General features: G+C 44.4%; 1 protein-coding gene across 2 annotated transcripts in view; it reads right to left on the bottom strand.

Moving 5' to 3' along the window:
- Window positions 1-20,943, bottom strand: part of COL24A1 (collagen type XXIV alpha 1 chain) — an 804,368-nt gene that overhangs the window by 234,552 nt on the left and 548,873 nt on the right. For both annotated transcript variants that reach the window (XM_030205800.1, XM_030205801.1), the window contains 2 exons: window positions 10,828-10,881; window positions 10,637-10,690 (listed from right to left, as the gene is read on the bottom strand). In XM_030205800.1, the coding sequence (XP_030061660.1) occupies window positions 10,637-10,690; window positions 10,828-10,881 (108 nt within the window). The remainder of the gene's footprint in view (window positions 1-10,636; window positions 10,691-10,827; window positions 10,882-20,943) is intronic.

Here is a 20,943-nt window from a genome sequence, read left to right on the forward strand (position 1 = left end):
TCGTGGGTGTGGCTTGGATCTCTTTCAGGGAGAGAAAACTAACAACTTATAGCAGCAGCTTCAGAGAGCATTTTCCATCTCACAGATAGGCTGCAGAGAATACTTTCTCCTGCTTTAGACTTAGCCTGGCCTCAGAATGACATCCTATAGTATATCTCCTATCAAACTGAGCTCTCTTTTTCATCAAGCACTGCCATTTCCTCCCCTCACCCTCCCCACTGACAGTTTGAACTTCGTGGGTGTGGCTTGGATCTCTTTCAGGGAGAGAAAACTAACAACTTATAGCAGCAGCTTCAGAGAGCATTTTCCATCTCACAGATAGGCTGCAGAGAATACCTTCTCCTGCTTTAGACTTAGCCTGGCCTCAGAATGACATCCTATAGTATATCTCCTATCACCTTCTCCCACTACTCCAACCAGAGTTACACCTAATCACACTGACCACCCTTCAACATCTTCTGTCCTTCTGTGACTGTTCTCTTGTGCTTGACTGCTTAAATATTTTAAATTTAAATGCTTTACTTTTTGTCTATTAGATTGTAAGCTCTTTGAGCAGGGACTGTCTTTCTTCTGTGTTTGTACAGCGCTGCGTACACTTTGTAGCGCTCTAGAAATGTTAAATAGTAGTAGTAGTAGTAGTAGAAAAGATAAGTAATTAAATAACAGGTCAGTTAGGTAATAGTTACAGTTTTGCTCAATATAAGATGGCGGAGAAGAACTCAGGAAAACAAATAACATGAAGAATGGAGTCAAGCTCTTCAAGGGGGGGGGGGGGAGGAGGGGGGAGGGGAACGGGTTTGTTGAGGCAATATAACATAATGATCCATACACATTAATATTTGAATTTAAAATTTTATTTTTCAGTTTATTTGCAAACAGAAATATTTCATTTACAGATATCAAAGGAGGGGGGTAGGAGGGAGAAAATATAAAATTTTTGATGATACAGTTGAACGATTTATATCTATGTTTATAAACATGGTATGATATTCTAACAGTTATATTAGGAATGTTATGGTTCTATTTAATATGTTGGTCATCAATAAAAATTATTGAAATAAATTTATGAGCATAACTTTAAACTCCTAAATTAAGTTGAATTTTCAGCTGTAAAGACATGCTCCTATATTTGGCTGAAAATAGGGCACAAATTTATAAGACTAACTTAGGAGCATAAATTTAGGAGCTTACCATTTTCTGAATATTAGACCCAGAGTCTCCTTTGTCCTGCACCTGAATACCTCTGCAGCAGGAGTGACTTGAGGATATCAGTTCCCTTTTTGATGGGGTCAGTGACCTTCTCCACCTTATCACCAAAATGATTATCACCACAGCAGGGGACATCTGCCAGCTTCTCCTGAACTTCTGGTTCTAGGTCTGAGGCATGCAGCCAGGCAATTCTGTGCATCCCAATACTCACAGAAGGCCCTGGACACCATATCGATAGCACCATAGGTTGCCCAAGTCATTTTGGCATTCCCTCTGTTTAGCTACTATCTGGTGGAGCAATGAAGGTTTCTCAGATGATATTCTGTCTGCAAACTCAACCATACTGTTCACTAAGAACTTCAATGGCATGCTCATGAAGAGCTGATAAGAATGTGTGCTGGAGGCAAGCATAGAATTCTGAAGCACTTTCCTTTCAAAAGGCTCCAAAGTCTTAGCATTCCTCCCTGGGGGTACCAAGGAGTGAGCCTGAAGCTTCTGGCCATTTTTAGAGCAGATTTGATGACAATGGAGTGGTGTAGAACCTTGAGCTTCTCGATTCCAGAAGCCTTCTGGACTCTGTACATATTTATAGAGTTAGCCTCTTTATGAATGGGCTGTACAGAGAGGGGGCCCTCCTACTGCTTCATCTGTACTGCATGAAAGATATTGTGAATGGGCACTGTCACAGCTTCCTTAGGAAGGCAATCAAAGTCAAAGATATCCAACGTTTCAACCCTGGGCTTGTCTTCAACATCCAAAAAGGTGGGATGGACTGAGCTAATAAAGGACAAAACTAATAAAGGAGAGTTCCTCAAGAAGAGACTTTCTCCTTTCATGAGGAAGGAAGAGATCTGAAGGAAGACCCAAAGAACATCTGGCTCCTCCTCAGAATCCCAGGAGTGGTCCAACTCAGAGGCAGGATAGTAGTCCCTGTCTGAGTTTGCACCTGCCTCAGTCTACGAGACTCATCCAGGCTCCAGGTGACAGTGCCAAAGAACAGGCTGGGCCCTGGGTCCCGAGAAAGCATCCTCCCCCCGAGGGACTGGACACCAACACCAAAACTGTCTTGACTGGTGCCAACCCTGATGTCTTTCCAGTCAACGGTATTGATGCATGGCCAACAGGGAGAGCATGGGCTTTAAGGATGTGCTGGACAGACATTAGGCCTGACGTCGATGCCCTCGATGCCTTGGCATCACATTGGTCGAGAAGGAACCCAGTTCCTCCTGGAACATAGCCCAGATCTGTTCCTTGATGGCAGACACCAGGAAAGGCATGACTCAGTGGGCTCAGTCAGTGTGGACTAATCTATAGAAGGTACTAGGGTTGTATCGGAAGGCTGGACCCAGTCCAAAGAAGGCTAGCAGTAGAGGCTGACCGAAACCGCTGGTTTTGGTTTCAGCCAAAACCTAATCCGCGGCCTGGTTTTGGCCAGAATCAAAAATGTGGCCCTGCTCCCGCCGCAAAACTCTCCTCCCGAGCCAGCCTCTTACCTCCCTCCAGAGAAAATCCATTCTCCCCCCCCCCCCCACCGGCCTGCCCACCAGCTCCACCCACATTCCCCCTCCCTGGGGAGACTTGCTCCTGCTTATGCTATTCCTAATTCCAAAATGGCGACTGCGACCTCCAGTGGCAAACTCGTGAGGCTGTCATAGGAAGTTGGGAGGGGCTGAGAAGGTGGCTCGGGGGGGGGGGGGGGGGGATCTTCCAGCTGCAGGGGCCACGTTTTTGGTTCTAACTGAAAATGATCAGGCATTTTTGTCCAAAACCCAAACTTCAAGTCAGTTTTGGTGCCGAATTTAAAACTTAAATTCAGTCAGCTTCTAGCTGGCTTACCAGCACTGGATATTTGGAGGGAGAGTGATCCTCACGGCATGGATGTCTTTGGGTACTGGCAAAACTAATGCCCCAGTGCTCTTGGTGCCATGCCTCAAAGGGATAGTCCAGCAGTGAGAAGGGTGCTATCCAGTCTTTTGCATTGAGTGTCATATGTATGATTATCTCCCTTTTGGTGAGATGTCATATGTATGTGATCGATGAAAAGAGCTCCTAGCTCTCAGAGAACGAGTCTGTTCTTTTGAGGCTAGAATAGCAGTCTTGAAGGAGCTGAGGGAGACAGAGAGGTACACAGAGGAGGCCTAAAGGGACATTGTAGAGAAGTCCCACCTCCAATCTGGAAGCCCCTGTGCTGCCTTGGAGGAGGGAGACCTTCTAAAAGGGCAGCATCTGTCATAGTCGTCATCACCGACGTCTGTGCCTTCCTCGTCTGTGCTGTGTTCTTCCTTCTTACCTACTAAAACTACCTGCAGTTCCAGTCAGTGACCTGTGGGGTCACTGTTGAGTGGTGGAGGCCAAGCTGGTGATGTCATCATCAGCACTAAGCACTTCTTAAGCTGGCTTCTGAGAGTGCTCAGTGTTCTGGCAATTGTCCCAACTCTGTTTCGTTGTGAAGCCGTGGCCTGAAGCTTTGCTACAGCTTTTCCTTAGGCTGTGTTCCTGTGGAAATCTGTTTCCAAGCCAGGGAGTCCTGAGGAGTAAAAGCTTGGCCTACAGCATTTCCTTATGCTGTGCTCCTGTGAAGCCTGCTTTCAAGCTTGGGAGTCCTGAGGAGTAAAGCTTGGCCTACAACTTTCACCTTATGCTGTGTTCCAGTGGAAGTCTGCCTCCAAGCCAGGGAGTCTTGAGGAGTAAAGCTTTGCCTACAGCTTTCACCTATTGCTGTGTTCCTGTGAAGCCTGCTTTCAAGCTTGGTAGTTCTGAGGAGTAATAGCTCTGCCTTCAGCTTTCACCTTTGCTTGGGTCCAGTGAAGCCTGCTGCCAGGCCTGTAATTCCAGAGCCCACGTTGGCAGCAGTCCACCCCACTCATCTAGAACTTCTATGCCTTCACCAGGGAGGGTAGGAGGGGAAGGTATGATTTGATTTACTCACCTCCTTCCGATCCCTTCCACATTCGTTGCTCTTGTCTGCTCCTCGGTGGGCCTGACACTGCAGGATGGTGCTCTCTTGTCGGTTCCTCGGTGGGCCCGATGCCTCGAGGTCGCCTTGCTTGGGTGCAGGCTGTGCTCCCGCGTTCCCCCCACCCACCCACCCACATTTAGGGCTTTCTCGGCCATGGTCGGTTGTCTGGGCACCTCCAGCCATCTCGCATCCGGTCTATGGGACCCTTAACTTTATCTGGTCTCGGTGTCCTCTCCCGTTGGACTGGTGCAGGTTGATAAGGTCTCCCGGGACAGCACTGTGATGTCTCCTGAATGGCGGCCTCTGTGCCACCAAGCTGGCATCCTCAGGGCTCTGTGATGCTCCAGTGCTGCCCATGGGTCAAGCGGTTCTACTCACTCGTAGAGCCCGGCTGTTCACGAAGCTCCTGCAGGTGAGTCTTACTCGGTTGCCATCTTGAACTTAGATATATTGCTTGGTATAGATATATTAGATGTTTTGCTTGGTATATCACATTGTCTTCCTTCCTTTTTGTGGACTGGATAGGTGGATTAAGGGAGTAGTTTTCCTTATTTATTTTTCCATTTTTTATGGCATAATTGTATAGTTTTATGATACTATTATGTGTAATTTATAGATCTGCCTATTTTCTGTTACAAGATTGTATCTTGGAATTGTACATAATACTTTATAGCAATAACATTTTTTAAAAACCTGACAGATTTTCAGTTATTTTATTTTAAATCTCATTGGCTTCCTATACTGGCAACCATTTTGTTTACATTTTTTCTTTTATTGTATAAGGTATTATTTAGGTTAACACCTTATTATTTGATGAAACATTTTATTTTTGCAATACCCATCAGATTTTATAGGAACACTAACTTGTTTGCTTTTCCTTCCTTAAGGGGCATGAAAGACAAACAATTGGAAAATGTGTTTTCATTTCAGGCTACAAAATTGGACAGGGAAATCTCTTGAATGCTATTACTGCTACTTACAGGAATTTTAGACATCTAATTAAGACATACTTGTTTTGAAAATTTGTACTTGTGAAGGGTTAGATCTGTTGTTATTGTAGGTCAGTTTATAATTTAGATTCTATATATTTTATCTAGATTATATATAATGTATTTCTTTTCTTTTATGGGATTTTGTAATTCCTGGCTTTAGCCAGTTTTTTTTCAGATTGTTATCTGCACAGAACTGCAAGGTATACTGCAGAATATAAGATAAATTGTTATGTTATATTTACTTTTAGTCTACCTAATGTTTGCTTTTGAATTCAATAATTCCCTAATGCTACTAGCAAACATATAAATGCTTCTCACAGTCACTCTCTGTGGGGAAAATGACTTCAGATACCCAGTGCTGTTTCATTCAATTGCTGAAAAGCACCGCTCCACTCTGCCGCTGGTTAATTACTTCCCAGTGCGGCTGTTGGCGGGCATCCTTATAGGTCAAAAAACCCCTCTTCAGTGCTAATTCAAAGTTACTTTTTTATATAAATATACTTTATTTATTTGTTGCATTTGTATTCCACATTTTCCCACCTCTTTGCAGGCTCAATGTGGCTTACATAGCACCGTAACGGCGTTAACCGATTCCGATGTGAACAAATATAAGGTGTGAGTAAAATCAAGGTGATATTACGGTAGAGTGAGATATATGTATCGTTAAGACAACTGGGGAGAACTTAGTGAGGGAAAGGAAGAGTTAGGATATGTCCGTTACGATCTTTGGTTATGTTGTGTCACAAATGTCTAGGTTTTTTATGTTGGGTTGGTGGGGTATGCCCTTCTGAACAGTTCTGTTTTTAGTGCTTTCCGGAAATTCAAGTGGTCGAGTGTGGTTTTACTGCTTTTGGTAGCGCGTTCCACAGTTGTGCGCTCAGGTAGGAAAAGCTGGATGCATAAGTGGATTTGTATTTGAGTCCTTTGCTGCTTGGGTAGTGGCGCTTTAGGTATGATCGTGCTGATTTTGTGGTGTTTCTGAGTGGCAGGTTGATGAGGTCTATCATGTATCTCGGTGCCTTGCCGTAGATGATTTTGTGAACTGTCGTGCAGATTTTGAACGCGATACGTTCCTTAATTGGAAGCCAGTGCAGTTTTTCTTGGAGTGGTTTCGTACTGTCAAAATGCATTTTTCCAAATATAAGCCTTGCTGCTGTGTTTTGGGCGATCTGAAATTTCATTATGATTTGTTCTTTGTATCCCGCATAGATTCCGCTACAATAGTCTGCGTGGCTTAGTACCATTGACTGTACCAGGTTGTGAAATATTTCCCTCTGGAAGAATGGTTTCACACGTTTTAGGTTCCACATTGAGAGAAACATTTTCTTTATGGTGACTTTAGCTTGGGACTCTAGTTGGAGGTTTTGGTCGATTGTTACTCAGAGAATTTTCAGGCTGTCTGAGACAGGGAGGGTATATCCTGGGGTGTTAATGTTTGTGGGTTTGTATGTGTTGTATTGGGATGAGATGATGAGACAGTGTGTTTTTTCTGTATTGAGTTTTAATTGGAATGCGTTTGCCCATGAGTTAATGATGTTTAAGCTGAGCTTAATTTTATTGGTGATTTCTGCTAAATCATGTTTGTAGGGGATGTATAATGTGACGTTATCAGCATAAATGAATGGATTAAGGCCTTGGGTGGATAAGGCATTGGCTAGTGGGACCATCATGAGGTTGAAAAGGATCGGTGATAGTGGGGTTTGGGGTAATTGTTGATAATTGTTGATTGGGGATGCCCTTTAAATCAGCTACAATTAGTTGACTGGATGAAGCCGGTGGTATCCCGCTTTTTAAATCAGCTGACGGGTGCCATTTTGTGTACAGAAAAACAGTGACGACAAGAAAAGAATTAGGCACTGCAGAAGGTAAAGGCTGTAGAACAATAAAATGAGTAAGTACATGAGGCTGAGAACGGGTGTTTCACACAGCACTAAGAATTCTTTATTTTCACAGGGCATATATACCGTGGGTTCAGCTCCTAATGAAGCCAACGCGAAACAGGAGCTCGCTGTACAGCGAACCCACAAGAACACGCCCAGCCAAGATAAGTGCTAATTCTTATATAAGAATAAAGTATATTTATATAAAAAAAAGTAACTTTGAATTAGTACTGAAGAGGGGTTTTTTGACTCATGAGGATGCCCGCCAACAGCCGCACTGGGAAGTAATTAACCAGTGGCAGAGCAGAGCGGTGCTTTTCAGCAATTGAATGAAGCAGCACTGAGTATCTGAAGTCATTTTCCCCACACAGAGTGACTGTGAGAAGCATTTATATGTTTGCTAGTAGCATTGGGGAATTATGTTATATTTACTGTAAAGGCAGGTTAGCACAAACTTTCATTAGCTGTGACAGCCTGCTAAAATTTGCATTAACAGCTTTGTATAAGGACCCTTAAATTAGTCACAATTGAAACTGCTTTAGCAACTGCATTTCTCCAGCATAACCAACAGGGAAAACTTTGCCCTGTAGCCTATGAATCATGTAAACTAATAAATGTGAATAACAGACATACCGACTGTGTATATGAAAGAGAGAGAGAGAGTGCCTAGCTGCTGTTTGGGCAGTCAGACCTTCCAGTATCTCTGTGGAAATGCCCAAATCTCTATTTGCTCAGGTCACATTCATCTTAAGTATATTATTTTAAGTGCCCTTACAAGCTCCGAAATTTGAAATATCAGCACATGACTCTAGTTCTAATGAACAAGAAAATCTAGTCTGATGACCACAAAACTTTGTGTCTCTTAGCCTGTTTACTAATTGAAACAAGGTCCAAGCCTATCTGTTCTTATCAGGAGGTACAGTAACCCTCTATAAAATGCTCCTTCATCACCACAATCACTGCTGGATGAAGCTGGTGCAGTCTGTTTTGATGAAAGCTTCGCTGTCTTCATTGCTTCAAAAAGAAGTTCTTTGTATTTCATCTTCATTTTGTTACTTTCAAACCAATGAAGATGAAACTGTGGCAGCATAACTGCAGCCAGAATCAAATCTTTTTGATGAAAGTAATGAACAAAATGCTCATCATGCCTACATTGAAGTGAACGAACCAGAGGTGAGCCACATTTAAGGTCAATACTAAGTTCATGATGAGATCACCCACTTGAGTCTGCCACACTTTGATGTCATGGTTAAAATCAACAGTTGATTGAACAAGATTTTATTTCTTTGCTGGCACTAACGCCACTTCATCACTCTCAGGTTTGTGGCTTACCTGACACAACTTGCATCTAACATAAATATTGTTATTTATAAAAAAATCTGATATAAACAGAGTTCTTAAATGTCAAAAATTCAGCCATCTTTATCACCTCGTGCTGCATGCTTGAACAATTTCATTCAAAAGGAAGTTTGCCGGAAACCAGAAGCAGCCCAATAATGGGACTAGTGACACAAAGAAAACAGGATGGGTGTCACTAAAAAGTACCTATATAAAGTTGTTAGATATTATCCCCTGAATTCTATATATAGTGATTGAATAACGAGCCAATTAGCACTGATAATTGGGTCCTAATAATCAATTATCAGTGCTAACTGGCATTAATAAAAATTTAAGCATGTATTTTTATGCACAGGTCCAAAAAAGGGGAGCGGCCATGGGAGGGTCATGGGTGGATCAAGGGCATTCCTTTAATGTACATGTGTTGTTATAGAATAAAGGGGATCCAAGCCTAATTTAGGCACGGGGATTTACACCAACAGGCTTATTTTCGAAAGAGAAGGGCACCCATCTTTCGACACACATCGGGAGATGGGCATCCTTCTCCCAGGGTCACCCAAATCGGCATAATCGAAAGCTGATTTTGGGCGTCCTCAACTGCTTTCCGTCACGGGGATGACCAAAGTTCATGGGGGCATGTCAGAAGCATAGCGAAGGCGGGACTGGGGCATGCCTAACACATGGGCATCCTCGACTGATAATGGAAAAAAGAAGGGCGTCCCTGATGAGCACTTGGGCGAGTTTACTTGGTCCATTTTTTGTTACAACCAAGCCTCAAAAAGGTGCCTGAACTGACCAGATGACCACCGGAGGGAATCAGGGTTGACCTCCCTTTACAACCCCAGTGGTCACAAACCCCCTCCCACCCTAAAAAAAAAACTTTTTAAATATTTTTTGCCAGCCTCAAATGTCATACCCAGCTCCATGACAGCAGTATGCAGGTCCCTAGAGCAGTTTTAGTGGGTGCAGTGCACTTCAGGCAAGTGGACCCAGCCCCCCCCCCCCCTATCTGTTACACTTGTGGTGGTAAATGTGAGCCCTTCAAAACCCACTGTACCTACATGTAGGTGCCCCCCTTCAACCTTCAGGGCTATGGTAGTGGTACACAGTTGTGGAGAGTGGGTTTTTTTGATGGGGGGTTTGGGGGGCTCAGCACACAAGGTAAGAAGGCCCCCTAGTGTGCCCGGTTGGTGTCCTGGCATGTGAGGGGGACCAGTGCACTACGAATGTTGGCTCTTCCCATGACCAAATGGCTTGCATTTGGTCGTTTCTGAGATGGGCACCCTCGGTTTTCATTATCGCCGAAAATCAGGGACGGCCATCTCTAAGGTCTACCTAAATTTTGCGATTTGGGCGTCCTCGACCGTATTATCGAAACGAAAGATGGACGCCCATCTTGTTTTGATAATACGGGTTTCCCCGCCCCTTCACCGGGACGTCCTGTGAGGATGTCCTCAGGAAAACTTGGGCACCCCTTTCGGTTATGCCCCTCCAAAGTTTCATTTGTGTAAATGGTCACACTTAAAATGTAGTCACAGTTCCTGGCACTATAAATGACACCTAACTTTAAGCATCATTTATAAATAACTCTAAGCACTATTTTTTTTGGCACCATTCATAGAATTTAGTCCTATATTACTCATTACTGAAAAATGTAATACATTAGTTATTTCATTACATTTGCAAGAAAATAATTACAGTTACTGATTACTTTTAAAAGTAATATATTACTTAGTAATATATTATTGCCAAACACTGACTATAGGAATAGCAGTTTGTTTTAAACATAGTTCATGAGCAGTATCTCCAATGCATAACCTAAATAAGATTAATCCTACAACCTTATCTTTACGATTGGCTATTTTCAAAGTAGATAACTATTGTGTGGTGTATGCATACAATATTATTTATTTTAAAAATTTATATACTATCTAAATACCTAGGTGGCTTCCAAAGCAACATACATAAAATCTCTAGCATAATGTCTTCAATGCAATAATTCAGATATCAAGGACATACTTCTCTATTCAAACCTCCTATGAAACTGAACCAGACTTAAAACTTGCTAACTTTTCATGTGTTATTTCCACTATACTTCTTTGTTACAGATTCTACTTTAAAAATAGGTTTCTAATGATATTGATTTTAGAATGTGTTTCTTTTTAGTGGTACAAAGTACTTCTGATACCAATTTTGTTTCAGGGTTCAAATTTAACTCCCTGTTCAATCAAGAAAGGTGATTCTAATGATTAGCTCACCCTTAAACCGGGTTCTCCTTGTTCTCCAATACTGCCAGAAGGTCCAACGTCCCCCTGTAATAAAATATAGCTAAATATGAAGTGAGATGGAAAAGAACTTTCATCAACTGTGACAAAGCATTAGTCAGGTTTGTTTGTTTTTTTTTAACTTGAAATAGTTTCATTAATACCTATGCAATACTATCACATACCTTTGCTCCAGGCTCCCCTTGAGGACCGAGTTCTCCCTGAGTGCCAGGAGGTCCCTGTTGGATAAAACAGTGGACATCATATGGATCCAAAAATCCAACAAAAAAAGGTTTATCCCACAGTGTTCCAATGAGAAAAGTCCTTTGAAAACAGAGCCCTAAGATGTTTCTGTAACATTTCTGGAATGGCACTGATGAGAAGAATGTTCTGCTTTTACTGGAAAGAATACAATTAAATATTTTCCTTTTCAAATGATTTTCTTTGAACTGTATAGGTGCAATCTATCTGTTATGTTTGCTTAAAATGAAAATGTGGGCTTCTTGGTGTGTTTAACTGTGGAATTGTTCTAATTCAGAGACTAATTATTGGTGGTGACATTAAAAAAACAGTGATTGGTACTGGAACCACTTCACATCGATCATTGTTTCTCAACTCAGTCCTGTTTAAATGTCTGGATAGCCAAAATGAACGTGCGTGACACAAGATTTTCAATGTAAGCAATATATTTAAAGGCAAATTTTAGAAAGGACATACATATTGGAATTGAGACATTATATTCTTCTAGTATTTCTGAACCAGATCTATAGACTTAGAGCCTGTCCTAAAATGCATGGAAAAAAGGATGTTTATGTGCCGGTTATGTGTGGAAGGGGCAAGCATTATAGAACCATATGAACATTTTTCAGTTTTAGATGTATATATCCTGGCTTTGTAAAATCTAAATGTCAGTTTGTGCACAATGCTTCTAAAAAATAAACACCTTGAGCTACTACTGAAAAGGTGTGAGTAAATCTAAATAAATAAAATGCATATCCATGAAAGATATTCTGAAAATTCACCAGTTAGGTTTGCCTCCAGGATATAATTGGGAACCATGATCTAGCACACAATGAGATCAATATTCATCAGCTATTATACATGTTGTGCAATGAAAAACATAACTACTTAAAAAAAATCTGGGGGCCTTTCAAGTGCAGGAGGCAAATTTTAGAAAAGATGTATAAATTGGAATTGAAACATCCAGGTTGGGACATCTCAGGTTCTGCTACAATTTTAGAACAGGATTGGATGATGTAGAACCTGTTCTAAAATATAATGAAAAATGGATGTTTATGCACCATATATATACAGTAGGAGAATCTAAAATATCTAAATTATTAATGAGGACAAAACTGGCACATACTCTTAAGTTCTCCAATGTCAACATACATTTATATTAGCTATTTTAGAAACATATAGGTCAGTATGCAGCCCCTGGCCTGGCAGTCAGTGTATTTTTAAACGCTGACAGCTGCGGGCTGATTTATGCCTCAGTATTCAGTGCTGGGCCATGTCTCATCACTGGTGCTGAATATCCAGACATATCTGGGTAAGCACTGGCGCTTATCCAGGTCCCAGATACTATTCAACTGGAACCCATGTAACACATTTACCTAGGTCCTGGCTAAATAATAGCTGGGACCCTGATAAAAAGGCCTGTCAATAATGTAGAAAGTCCTCCGCACCCCCTTCTGATCCCCCTTTTGTCGCCATGATCTCCCAGATCTACTTCCTCCAATCCCCCTTCTAGGGCTCCACCTGATTTCAATCCTCCTCTCCAATCCCTTTCCAAGACCTGCCGATTCTGAACTCCTTGCCTCATCTCCCTTCCAAAGCCCCCCCCCCTGAATCCAAGCCCAGCCTCATCTGTTCCCAACTTAACCCTTCCCACTCTACTCCCAGAACTTACCCCCTGGTGGTCTAGTGGGCTGGGATGGTAGTGGTCCTCTTCTATTCCTGCCCCACCTGGCTCCAGGTTAAGAAAATAGTGGCGCTGACCCTGGTGTTAGTCTCATGGTACTACTGTTGTTAGCTTGGAGGGGCATAATCGAATGGCGCCAGGCAAATCGATGGCCGGCCATCTTCGGGGCCGGCTCCGCGAGGGGGCGGAGCCAAGCGTATTTTCGAAATATGTTTGGTGCCGGCCAAATCGCTCACTGGGTTTAGAATAGGATTGCTGGGTTTAGATGACATGGCCGGCTCCGTTTTCCAGCCATAATGGAAACCGAACCCAGCCATCTCAAACCCGGCGAAATGAAAGGCATTTGGACATGGGAGGAGCCAGCATTTGTAGTGCACTGGCCCCCCTCACATGCCAGGACACCAACCGGGCACCCTAGGGGGCACTTCTAGAAAATTAAAAAAATTACACAATTAGCTTCCAGGTGCATAGCACCCTTCCCATGGGTGCTGAGCCCCCCAAATCTGCCCCAAAACCCACTGGCCACAGCTTACAGCATTACCATAGCCCTAAGGGGTGAAGGGCAGCACCTGCATGTGGGTACAATGGGTTTTGGGGGGCTTTGGAGGGCTCACATTTACCACCACAAGTGTAACAGGTAGGGGGGATGGCCTGAAGTGCACTGCACCCACTACAAACTGCTCCAGGGACCCTGCATACTGCTGTTAGGGAGCTGGGTATGACATTTGAGGCTGGCATACAGGCTGGCAAAAAATGTTTTCATTTTTTTTGTGTGGGAGGGGGTTGGTGACCACTGGGGGAGTAAGGGGAGGTGATCCCTGCTTCCCTCCGGTGGTCATCTGGTTAGTTGGGGCACTTTTTTGGGACTTGGTCCTAAAACAAAATGGACCAAGTCCGGCCGGCGAAATGCTCGTTCAAGCCGGCCTTTTTTTTCCATTTTAATGGGAAGCCGGCTATCTCGTAACCCCGCCGCGCCCCCCTTCCCACTTTCGCTACCCTACCAACACGCCCCCTTGAAGGTTGGCCGGCACCGCAACGAAAAAGCAATTGGGGCCAGCCAAAATCGGCTTTCGATAATACCGATTTGGCCGGCGATCTCCCGATTTGTGTCGGAAGATCGCCGGCGATCCCTTTCGAAAATAAGCCTGATAGTAACATAGTAGATGACAGCAGAAAAAGACCTGCACGGTTCATCCAGTTTGCCCAACAAGATAAACTCATATGTGCTACTTTTTGTGTATACCTGACCTTGATTTGTTTCTGCCATTTTCAGGGCACAGACCATAGAAGTCTGCCCAGCACTAGCCCCGGCTCACAACCACTAGCCACACCTCCCACCACCGGCTCTGCCACCCAATCTAGGCTAAGCTTCTGAGGATCCATTCCTTCTGAACAGGATTCCTTTATGTTTATCCCACGCATTTTTAAATTCCGTTACCGTTTTCATCTCCACCACCTCCCGCGGGAGGGCATTCCAAGTATGCACCACTCTCTCCATGAAAAAATACTTCCTGACATTTTTCTTGAGTCTGCCCCCCTTCAATCTCATTTCATGTCCTCTAGTTCTCCCATCTTCCCATCTACGGAAAAGGTTCGTTTGCAGATTAATACCTTTCAAATATTTGAACATCTGTATCATATCACCCGTTTCTCCTTTCCTCCAGGGTATACATGTCCAGGTCAGCAAGTCTCTCCTCACAGTCTTGTAACGCAAATCCCATACCATTCTCATAGCTTTTCTTTGCACCGCTTCAATACTTTTTACATCCTTAGCAAGATACGGCCTCCAAAACTGAACACAATGCTCCAGGTGGGGCCTCACCAATGACTTATACAGGGGCATAAACACCTCCTTTCTTCTGCTGGTCACACCTCTCTCTATACAGCCTAGCAACCTTCTTGCTACGGCCACCGCCTTGTCACACTGTTTCGTCGCCTTCTCATCCTCAGATACTATCACCCCAAGATCCCTCTTCCCGTCCGTACATATCAGACTCTGACCGCCTAACACATACGTCTCCCGTGGATTTCTACTCCCTAAGTGCATCACTTCCACAAATCCTTTTTCATGTTTTCCACTCCCTCCTAGGTGTCCACTCTGTTACAAATCTTAGTATCATCCACAAAAAGGCAAACTTTACCTTCTAACCCTTCGGCAATGTCACTCACAAATATATTGAACAGAATCGGCCCCAGCACCGATCCCTGAGGCACTCCACTGCTCACCTTTTTCTTATCCGATTGAATTCCATTTACCACCACCCTCTGGCGTCAGTCCGTCAACCAGTTCCTAATCCAGTTCACCACTTCGGGTCCTATCTTCAGCCTGTCTAGTTTATTCAAGAGCCTCCTGTGGGGAACCGTGTCAAAAGCTTTGCTGAAATCTAAGTAGATTACGTCTATAGCATGTCCATGATTCAATTCTCCGGTCACCCAGTCAAAGAATTCAATGAGATTTGTTTGGCACGATTTACCTTTAAGGTTAATTATACTTCAAGGTTAATTATACTTTTGACTTAGGTGAGAGAAACCAGGTATAACAGGCCATGTCAGCCAAATGTATAACTTAAAGATGTAGCACCAATATCCAAGGCCTTACATGGGTATGTTTGGAGGCTCTTGTCTTCAGCCGACTGATAGACCAGGATGCCTCCAGGGCTTACCACTTGCCCTGCACCAGGCCATTTTCACAGAAAGCTCCTCAGCTAGCTAGGGTGGCATCCGAGATCACCACTGACCACTCGCGCCCCCCCCCCCCCCCCTGCAGCAAGTGGTATGATTGGTTGCAGCAGACCAGGGCCCTCCAAAGGAACCTTGAAAGAGGGAGACAATTATCAAAGTTTTGAGATTGGGGTGCCAAACTGGAGATCAGGGCTCTTTGCAAAATTGTCATGTAGGTCCTCACCCAGAGCACCACCTCAAGTGAGGCTGCTATCAACCTCAGGAGCTGAAGGTAGTCTCTCAACCAAAGTGAGGACTGCATACAAAATGCCCTTAACTGAGACTATAGTTTGTGCTCCTCCAGGAAGAAGACCATCCCCTTTCTGGTATGAAACTGGACTCCGAGGTGCTCCAAAACCTGCGACAGACACCTAATCCTTGGCAAAATTCATTACTAGGCTGAGATGTTCCAAGAGAGCCTAGAGATAGTCTTCCTAGAGTCTGTTTCCGAGGCTGCCTGTATCAGCCAATCATCCAGACAGGGATGAACTTGAATCTCTTGCTTGTATAGAACAGCTACGCCCTCCACTATCACTTTGGAGAAAGTACATGGTACAGTGGCCAGCCCAAAGAGCAGGCCCTGATTTAAAAATGGTTGCCCAAAAGGCAGAACCACAGAAAGTGCTTGTGATGCTGATAAGGATGTTAAGGTTAGGCTCCATCAAATCCATGGAGGTGAGAAAAATCATTTGGTCTGAAGGAAGCAATCACCAAGTGCAATGTCTCCATGCGGAGGTGGAGAACTTTTAGGCAGGCATTGGCCCCCTTTAGAAATAAAATGGGGTGAAATGAGACTCCCTTTTTCTGTGATCACAAGGTAGATAGAATACTGCCCCAAACCACTTTCCAGTGGTGGGACTGGCTCTACTGCCCATAATTTGATTAAGAGACCCACAACACCTTGGCCTTTCAAGGCAATCCAAAGGGGGATATTATAAAGACGTCCGAAATGTGTTGGCGAATGCCAGGGCATAGTCCTGCTGAACTACTTCGAGAACTCACTGGTCCTGTTATCAGAGCCCACTCATAATGGAAGAGGGTGAGTCTCCCAACTGCCAAATCTGAAGGGCTCATCGCTTCTCTTTAGAGGCTGAGGAGCTGGCAGAGGGGGATGGTAGCCCTGGGCAGCTTATTCCACAAAAGGACAAGCCCTTCTTGTCCTTAACAGCAGATGGGCCCTCTACTTTGCCCTCAAAGGATCCTCTACTTTACAGATAAAACCTTCATCACTAGAGTGCAGTTTAGTGCTCTGACCTTTGGCAGAGCCCCTAAGGCGATGCACAGGTAACCTTTGAGCCTTAGCTTTTCTCAGCTCCTTCAAGAGTTTCTCAAGTTCTTCTATTCAATTCAATTCTTGTATACTACGAATATCCTCTTTCCAGGGTTCAGTGCAGTTTACATTCTAGGTGAGACAAAAGCAAATAGTGTTTGTGTGAGGTTTGAGAAACATTAGCGACCATTGGATTAATACATGAGACTAAAAACATTAAGAAAAGGATAATGGATGATAGTAGAAACTAGAAGTCATGATGGATTGTTATGAAGAAGTCTTTGGGAAGAGAAAGGAATTTAGCCTCTTCCTGAAGTTGAGGTAGCTGTTTTCTGTTCTGATGAGAATAGGTATAGAGTTCCATATTTTGACTCCAAGAACAGGGAATAGAGAGCTGAAAATCTTCTGATTTCTAATTGTCTTTTGGAACGGTGTTGCTAGCATCAGTTGTTTTTTCAGAATGTTAGACTGGACTAGACATAGCGAAGCGGTCTTAGTCAGCACTTCAGAGGTGAAGCCCTGTAGGATTTAAAAAACTAAACAAGAAGCTTTGAACCTGAGTCTTTCTGCTATGGGAAGCCAGTGCAGTTTGTTTAGATGAGCTGAAACACTAGTATACCTATTCAATCTGTATATTAGTCTAGCAGCTGTGCTCTGTATGATTTGCAGTTTTTTCTGATATTGACACTTAATACCAAGAAACAGTCCTACCTCACTTGGATTACTGTAATGTTCTAACATTTGGACTAACATTTTTAGAAGACCCCTGAAGGTTAACTTGTTGAGAAGTGCCTATTGCCAAAGATTGTGAGTTATTACTCTTGAAGCCACTATCTGGGCAGAAATGCGGATCACATCATAGAAAGCATCAGTGAGGAAGGCCTTGCCTGACCTCAGGTGTGTTGCCCCCTTTGAGGCTGGAAGCTACTGAGCCTACAGGAGGAATGCCCAAGCCATATAACCTGCACAGTCTGAGACATAAGAACATAAGAATAGACATACTGGGTTAGACCAATGGTCCATTCAGCCCAGTACCCTGCTTCCAACAGTGGTCAATCCAGGTCACAACTACCTGGCAGAAACCCCCCACAGCTATGGATGAAAAAGTCTGATTGAGACGCTGATCTTCTTTTCTCTCATGAGTGCCCTTCAATGCAGATTCTCCCTCAGCTAGGATCAAAGTCTTTTTCCACATCCACCCTAGGGAAGAAGAATAACTTCTCCAGTTAGTCATGCTGGAAGGGGTACAGTTTACCAAGGCACCTTATACCCTTTAGGGGGCATTTAGGTGCTTTCCACTCAGCCAAGACCATATGTAATAGAGCCCTGTTCAGGGATAAGGCTCTCTGGGGCTTACGAAGTCCCTCCAGGATTGGGTTACCATTAGAGGGCTGATCCTGCAAAGCCAAGGACAGTGAATCAACGAGATGATTCAGTTCCTCTCTCTCAAACAGTGTCACCAGGGGGAAATGATCCTCCTCTCCTTGGGACTGTTCTTCAACTACAAACTAGTCCTCCTCCAAGGAGGGGAACTGCAAAAGGTCCAGTCCCATGGATCCTCTTTCTGGATACTCCTGTAGGGGAGGAGCCCAATCTACAAAACTTCACAGTCTCAACATGGATGCTTATTCCTAGCAACATGAACTTCTCCCTGTGTCAAGGGACCCTGGACTGGAACCTCTGCCACTGCTGAAGTAGGCACCCCTTGCATGGGGCCCAAACCACCTGCCAACAGTCTGCAATGACCTGGACCATCTCTGGCCCCAAGGCCCCTAAGGGACTTCTGGGAGGGTCTCACGAGTTGAGCACCTCTGAGGTCTGTCAGGTGGTACTATTAAGACAACCTCCCCCTGCAATGGCAGACACTTTTCTGGGCTCTCTCATGCTTTGGTGGGCTAGCTGCAAAATGGCTACTGTTCTCACCAAAGAAGGGGCATCCGTGGGAGCCACAAGGCCACCAGGCACTGCTAGGCCAGAAGCAATTCCTTCACCAGCTTCCAAAGCCAGCAACATGTCAGGCATGGCTCCCAGCTGCCAGCTCCCAGAGGCCCCACAAAGGCAGTAAGAATGAGATGGGGACCCGCAATAAAGATAATAATTTTAATAGAATTTGCAAGGACGTGGTGGCGTTGGGGACAAACTTTGTCCTTGTGCCATTCTCTAATGAGAACTTTCCTGCTACATGATTTTTCATAAATACGCACGTAGAATGGGCTTCAAATAGGGGATTTCCTAACACTTAACTCAGTGATTTCCCAAACTTGTTCTGAGGGAACCTCAGCCAGTCAAGTGCAATTTTTACTAAGTCACATAATCTTATTCATAAGGGCTTTTCTTTCTAATTTTATGCCTAGGGCTGTGCTGAAGCAGAAAGCTACTGTGGGCAGAAGCACACATTAGCAGGTGAATGATAAGAGAAAGGAGTTCAGTGCCTGAATGAACTTGTGCAGTAGATGCACACAGTATGGTAAGAAGCCTATCATCTATTCTGCAGCAAGGCAGAAAAGTCCACAGGATATTGTGATGTGAACACAATGTGAGAAATTTACCATTAGGTCTGAGGCGACATAGAAAGGTTGGTTGCCCTGGTAGTCTAGTGACCTTCCTCCAAATGAATGAAAATGGATATTAGCAGTTTTCTGAGCAACTTTTACGGCACAATGTCTCCTCTAATGGCTGTTAATGAATTGCAGAGATGTCAAGGGGTGGCCAATCCCAAAGCTGGAGATTGAAGGCCAATGAGTGAGGTTTTTCTTACAGGTTCCAAGCAGGTCTAACACCAGTTATGGCATATATAAATTACAAAAAATAACATAGAGGGGCATAATTGAACGCGAACGCCCATCTCCGAGAACGGGTATGTGAAGGGGCGGGACAAACCGTATTTTTGAAAAAAAATGGGTGTCCATCTTTTTTCCGATAATACGGTTTGTGCCAACCAAATGCATCAGATTTGTGCGGATTTTGAGCTGCGCGGTATCGATTTTCAGCGATAATGGAAACTGAAGGCGCCCAGCTTAAAAATGAACAAATCCAAGGCACTGGGTCATGGGAGGGGCCAGGATTCGTAGTGCATTGGTCCCCCTCACATGCCAGGACACCAACTGGGCACCATAGGGGGCACTTGTAACAATTAAAAAAAAAAGTTAACTACCTCTGAAGTCCATAGCTCCCTTCCCTTGGGTGCTGAGCCCCCCAAATCCCCCCCAAAACCCACTCCCCACAACTCTACACCATTACCATAGCACTTATGGCTGCAGGGGGGCACCTAGATGTGGGTACAGTGGGTTTTGGGGGCGGTTTGGAGGGCTCCCATTTACCACCACAAGTGTAACAGGTAGGGGGGGATGGGCCTGGGTCTGCCTGCCTGAACTGCTCCAGGGACTTGCATACTGCTGTGATGGAGCTGGGTATGACATTTGAGGCTGGTATACAGGCTGGAAAAAAAGTTTTTAAAGTTCTTTTTTTTGGGTGGGAGGGGTTTAGTGACCACTGGGGAGTCAGGGGAGGTCATCCCCGATTCCCTCCGGTGGTCATCTGGTCATTTAGGGCACTTTTTGGGGTCTTGTTCGTGAAAAAAAAGGGTCCAAAAAAAGTGACCCAATTTCGCGCTAAAATCGCCTTTCTTTTTTCGATTATCGGCCAAGGGCGCCCATCTCTCCTCGGCCGATAAACACTCCCTAGTCTCGCCTTCACCATGCCTCCGACACGCCCCCATCAACTCTGGCCGTTTCCGCGACAGATTGCAGTTGAAAATGCCCAAAATCGGCTTTCGATTATACCAATTTGGGCACCCACGGGAGAAAGACGCCCATCTCCCGATTTGGGTCGAAATATGGACGTTTTTCTCTTTCGAAAATAAGGCGGATAGTCTAATAAATAAATAGAAAATAAAATTCATTTTTCTATCTTGTTGTCTGGTCATTTTTCTAATCATGTTGGTCCCAGTCTCTGGTTTCCACCTTCCTCTGTCTTCTCCTAACTCTTTTGACAGGGTCTCCTGGTCCATCATTCAATTCTCCTCTGCCCATGTCCATCATTCAATTCTCCTCTGTGTCCCTGCCCCTATCTTCCTGCCATGTTAAGCATCTCCCCTCTCTGTATCTTTATTCTTGCCCTGTTCAGCAGCACACTTCTGTGTCCCTTATCCCCCCTCCCCATGTCCAGAATCACATATGCCCCTATCGCACCTCATGATCAGCTTCTCCCTTTACTCCTCCTTCCCTCTTGTCCTCCCTCCCCCAGGATCAGCATCTCCCTTCCTTCTCTCTTGTGCTTCCCTCCCCCTTCCATCCAGCATCTGCCCTCCTTTACTCCCCCTTCCATTGAGTATCTGCCCCTTCCATCTTGGGTGTGCCCTCTTTCTCGCTCCTCCTTCCATCAAGG

Source organism: Microcaecilia unicolor, chromosome 6, assembly GCF_901765095.1.
Source record: "Microcaecilia unicolor chromosome 6, aMicUni1.1, whole genome shotgun sequence".
Lineage (NCBI taxonomy): Eukaryota > Metazoa > Chordata > Amphibia > Gymnophiona > Siphonopidae > Microcaecilia > Microcaecilia unicolor.